The sequence below is a fragment of the Salvelinus alpinus genome, chromosome 23 (assembly GCF_045679555.1).
Source record: "Salvelinus alpinus chromosome 23, SLU_Salpinus.1, whole genome shotgun sequence".
Taxonomy (NCBI): Eukaryota; Metazoa; Chordata; class Actinopteri; order Salmoniformes; family Salmonidae; genus Salvelinus; species Salvelinus alpinus.
Genome location: NC_092108.1, coordinates 18,967,024 through 18,972,018, shown reverse-complemented (window position 1 = coordinate 18,972,018; position 4,995 = coordinate 18,967,024). Strand labels below are relative to the sequence as shown.

General features: G+C 43.3%; 1 protein-coding gene across 1 annotated transcript; it reads right to left on the bottom strand.

Annotated features, from left to right (window-relative positions):
- Positions 1-1,990: 1,990 nt before the first annotated feature.
- LOC139550411 (zona pellucida sperm-binding protein 3-like) lies at positions 1,991-4,597 on the bottom strand. Its single transcript, XM_071361289.1, has 10 exons — positions 4,444-4,597; positions 4,100-4,284; positions 3,920-4,023; positions 3,564-3,655; positions 3,224-3,404; positions 2,864-2,969; positions 2,696-2,784; positions 2,524-2,615; positions 2,293-2,400; positions 1,991-2,146 (listed from the first exon to the last, which is right to left on the bottom strand). The coding sequence occupies exons 1-10, from the start codon at positions 4,505-4,507 to the stop codon at positions 2,112-2,114; spliced, it is 1,056 nt and encodes a 351-aa protein (XP_071217390.1). The 5' UTR covers positions 4,508-4,597; the 3' UTR covers positions 1,991-2,111.
- Positions 4,598-4,995: the final 398 nt, after the last annotated feature.

Genomic DNA, 4,995 nt, shown 5'->3' with positions numbered 1-4,995 from the left:
CTGACTAGCCAAGTTAGCTAGCTAGCAACCTCACTAGCAGAAAGTCTGAGGTGAAATAAATGCTAGCCAGCTAGTTAGCATAATATGTCTATTATCATAGTCAGCTAATCCCCCAGTTAGCAGGATTAGGAGTCAAAATTAGAATAGGAGCCAGGGTTAGGATAAAAGCATATGCTAAATGGCATATGAATAGGGGTTAGTGTCAGAATAGTGTTTACGGTTAGGCTAGGTTCAGAATAGGAATTAGATTACGTGTCAGTTCTCCACCATTCCTAAGATAATTTTGTTTTTAGATGAGTTAACAAGAAAATATCTGATTGTGGAGGCTATGGCGAAGAGGCGCTTCGTTGTGCCCTGAATGCTATTGAAATTGAGGAGGGGCATTAAGACAGCTGCACGGGCTTATAATGTGCCACCCAAAACCCTGAGGCGCCACTGAGACAAGCAGGTCAAAACCATTTGAGTGGGTAACCAGTCTTCACTGGTTCTTTAGAATGAGACCTGGTGAGTCATACCCCAAAAATGGAAAGAGCCCTGGGATGTCTGAAAAGTTGCCTTTGACCTGGCCGGAGAGGATGGGAATCCAAAACACATTGAATAAGGAAAGGCAGTTGGCAGGCATAGACTGGTTTTAACGGTTTTATGAAGCAGCACCCAGGATTATCCATCCGTATATCCCACAAGCAACCAGTCTGGCTCGAGCTGTAGGCTTCACACCCACCATGACCTCTACCCCTGCCACATCAACAACCTCCGACACAACTTCCACCCCACAGGTCTCCAGTGACCTTCCTCCAAATCTTGGTAAGAAAGGGAAACGTCAGCACACATTTTAGGAAAAATAGTAGCATAGTGTATTTTATTTAACTAGGCAAGTCAGTAAAGAACAAATTCTTATTTACAATGACCGCCTACCCCGGCCAAACCCTAACAATGCTGGGCCACTCGTGCGCCGCCCTATGGGACTCCCAATCACGGCCGGTCAAACCAGGGTCTGTAGTGACGCCTCTAGCACTGAAACGCAGTGCCTTGCGCCACTCGGGAGCCCATTATTATTGAACCAATAGTCATGCGTTCCTGTTTCAAAGTACCAGGTCTCCAACAAACAGCAGCCATATTGGAGTCGCCCACCAGGCCAAGGAAAAGGCCAAGTCAGCTACACCCCACAAGAGGTTCCTGGCGGACAAGGCAAAAAAATAAAAGCAACCTGTGACGCTTGTTCTGTAAGGAGTTCTTCTGTTACCGGATACAGTGCAAGTACTGGGCTCATGAGCTATGCTGAAATTTAACTGGGGTGTGATTCATTTGTGACCTGTCAGAGGGGAAATGCCGGTGTTATGAAATGTTTTATCAGTTACATGTCAATGTGACAAAAATGTTAAAGTGATGAACAGTTTGCTCTTGAACTGCTGGGATTTTAAATCTTGCCTTATGCAAATGATAATCTAGTTTAACTGTGAGAAAGGTAGACATTTTTGCAGGTGAGGTATGAAAGACACTGCAACCAAGGCATAATCTTTGGGGTAAATTCCCCTGATGGGCACTTTCCTAAAAAAATATATTTAAACTAAAATGTAAACTACAGCCATTTTCCTGGATTGTTACCTAAGCATGGCAATCAGCCAGCTACAATCTCTAAACTTGGCTTGTCAATTTGATCTTGGGGTGGGCTACTGCTGAATAAGTATAGGTTCACTTATGACAATCTTTCAAATAGCTTTACCATTGCATGAACACCTGCTGTGACTATCATTAGCAAACTAATTATGCCAAGAGAAGAAAGTGTTACAGTTCAAGAGTAAACAGGACACTGGGTAGTCCAGAACAGTCGCAAAACACTGAGCACTCACATTGTGATCATCTTCTTACAACCAGATGGTCACCTCTAGGCTATTTTGTGTAGATACCGGCTCCGCACTACTGGATTTAGGGTACATCTCATCAGGATCATAGCATTTTGACAACCGACAATCATTAGAGACAAAAACCATTGTAAAGTACTCATTTTATTGAAACGTGCTAAAGTCAAAGGACCATACTGGGGGGGGGTGTAATTTCCACCACTTCTCTAAATGTACTGGAAAGTGATGCACCCTTCAGGCCACCAACAATTAGATGGCTGTGGAGACAGAAAAGACAGCCATCCCTGTAACAGGTTGAAGAATTGTTAGTAACATGCATCTCATTGCAATGACAGATGAGTCAATTACAGGTTCAAGTTCATTTGGCATCAAAGCTGATACAATTAAAAGCCAAGTGTAAACTATAGTCTTCAATGCCAAAAGCACCAACCTTGTTCTACAGTAGGATATTTTACAAATTCACTGGGGATCTGGGTTTCAGAGTTTTCCACTATTGTGAGCGGTCCAAGAACAGAGTTTTGAACCAGGCCCTGGGGTTCTGAGAAAAAAGTATTTATAAATTACTTCAAGCTGCATTCCCATCAGAAACTCAAGAGTGATCAGCTCAAATGAATATGGAACTACTGTTTATTCAGGCTTGAAATGAAGCGCCTCAAAATACCTGAATCCACACCCCTCTTCAACCGAGGCTTGCAACTCGAGTCACAGCACTTGCAGAGGTCACTTTGAGACGGGTCGTCCAGCAGCTCCCATCTATGAATAAAAAAAGTTGGCTGTTGCATTGGCACTAACGTCATTATGGTCCAATGTTAAAGAATGTGACCAATACTTACTCTCCAGTCTCTTTAATGTAGTGGCAGGCCTTCTTTTCTATATCAAAAACCTCAGGGTCCCATGCAACAAGCTTACAATGAATATACACCTGGGGTGAAATAAGAGAACAGTCAAGAGCTACAGTATGAAAACAACCCAGTCATACCGAGAACTTGTGGTCCACTCACTTCCTCGCCTAGGGCAAACTTGAAGGACTGCAGGTAAAGCAGAATAGCAGACGAGTGGTACCTAGGCAGGAACCTGGAGTTCCCAGTCTTCCCATCTGCAAGGCAACTGAAAATGCATTGTGCAATGAGCAGACAAACAGAACTTCCATCCAGCAAATAAGCCAACTTTAAAATGTATTCAATACTTTAATGGGATGAATTCCCCCCGTGCACATTTTGGGTTTCGCCCTAGCACTACACAGCAGATTCAAATAATCAAAGCTTGATGACGAGTTGGTCATTTGAGTAGGCTGTGTAGCGCTAGGCAGTCAAAAACCAAAATGTGCACCCTACATGGCCATAGCCAGGTCTGGTACATACCCCTTGTTGGTGATGATGGGGTACACCAGGCTCGCAGAGTGCAGTTCTGGTGTTGTGGCCGCCACACACTCCTCCAAGAGCAGCAGCAAGGGCTGATGGTCCTTCTGATCCACTGCTGCCCAGATGGGGATGAAAGAGCCCAGGGGAAACAGGCTGGTCTTAGCCAGACCAGTAAGGTCTTCTACATGCAACAGAGGGGGGAAGGGGCGCAATGCTCATACGTACTGTACAGCCACAGGTTTCAACTAGCTTTGGGCAGTGTCCTCTGCTAGGAATTTCTTTACCAGGTAAGTTGACTGAACATATTCTTACAATAATTGTTGTTGTATGAGTCACTCACCATTGAGGAGTGCCATGTGGAAAACCAATCCTCCATGACCCTCAGCACTACCATAGGCAGGGATAAGGAATGGGGGAATCCATCCCTCAGGTCTACATACAAGGGGGAATGTTTAGTTTAATAATGAAGGTGGCAAAGGAAGATTTGATTCCAACACCATAGCTACAGTACACCCAATAGAGCCCTAAAAGGCAACACATCCACTGCATTTTTTAAAAATCATTCCCCTCTAAATCAGGGACTGATTTAGACCTGGGACACCAGGTGTGTGCAATTAATGATAAAGTAGAACCGAAAGACAGCAGGCGCCAGACCTCTTAGGGTAAGAGTTGAGTACCCCTGGCATAGATGGTTACCTTATGTAAACACACTTAATATGGTGACTAATAGCAGCAGGTTTGGGCTTTCGGTTAGGTCTGTAAGTCAGGTTGGTTGAATAGATGTGTTTTTTGCCAGTCACCTGGGGAATAGAAGGAGAAGCATTAGTCGTCGCAGGATCCAAAATGGCATACATTGGGTCAAGAGTTAGACATTACCCGTTTCTTGATGGCACAGCCATTGAGGTTGTAGTGGAATGTCACCATCCCTTCTCCCGTGGGAAGAACAGAAAATGTGGACGGAACACAGTGTCCAAGGAAAAGACGGGCAGCATTTTCAACCAACTCTGGACTGACCTTCCATGTCACTTTAATGGAGTGTTTCTCACAATCCACATTAAAATCTAAAAATATAAATTTGATAATGTCATCATTCACATCTCAAGAGCCAACACCACAACTTGGCTAGTCTGTTAGGCGGTCAGCATGAGATAAGTAGCCTATTCAAGTTAACATGGTATCAGCGCTACATAATCATATTATGCGTTCATTATTAGACGTACCTTCATTGGCAGCGCTTGCTGCTACAACAGCCAAAACAATTGCACATTGCCAAAGGAGAGACATGACTGAATGATCTAGGAGTGCCTACAAACTAGAAATATTTATGGACCAATTGATCCTAATCATCTTAATTCTGAACACCTGTGAGAGGTCAAGGAGCGATAATTATAGACCTAAAAACTTACCAACATCATCAGTTTTGGTATTTCCTGGTCTGAAAACATCCTTGAATTTTTATGGGTTTTAAAAGTAAAAATTGTAATAGTCACATCTTTTCCCCATAAAGTAGTCTGCAAAGCGGAACCTATGTCTCACAAAACACGATGGACGGACGGAATAGTGACTTACACAGGAAATAAAGTTGAATCAAAAAGATTGAACAATCTGGTTTGCTCAATTTGACAGTACCACACTAAGTGTGGATTAGGTATTTTTTACATCGATTTAAAGCGTATTTTATGCGACAGTCAAAATGCTGATCAAGGTTAAGGTAAGACCAGCCATTTAATTGGTGGCCAAGCCCGCTAGTTTACATACTGAATGATTATCTC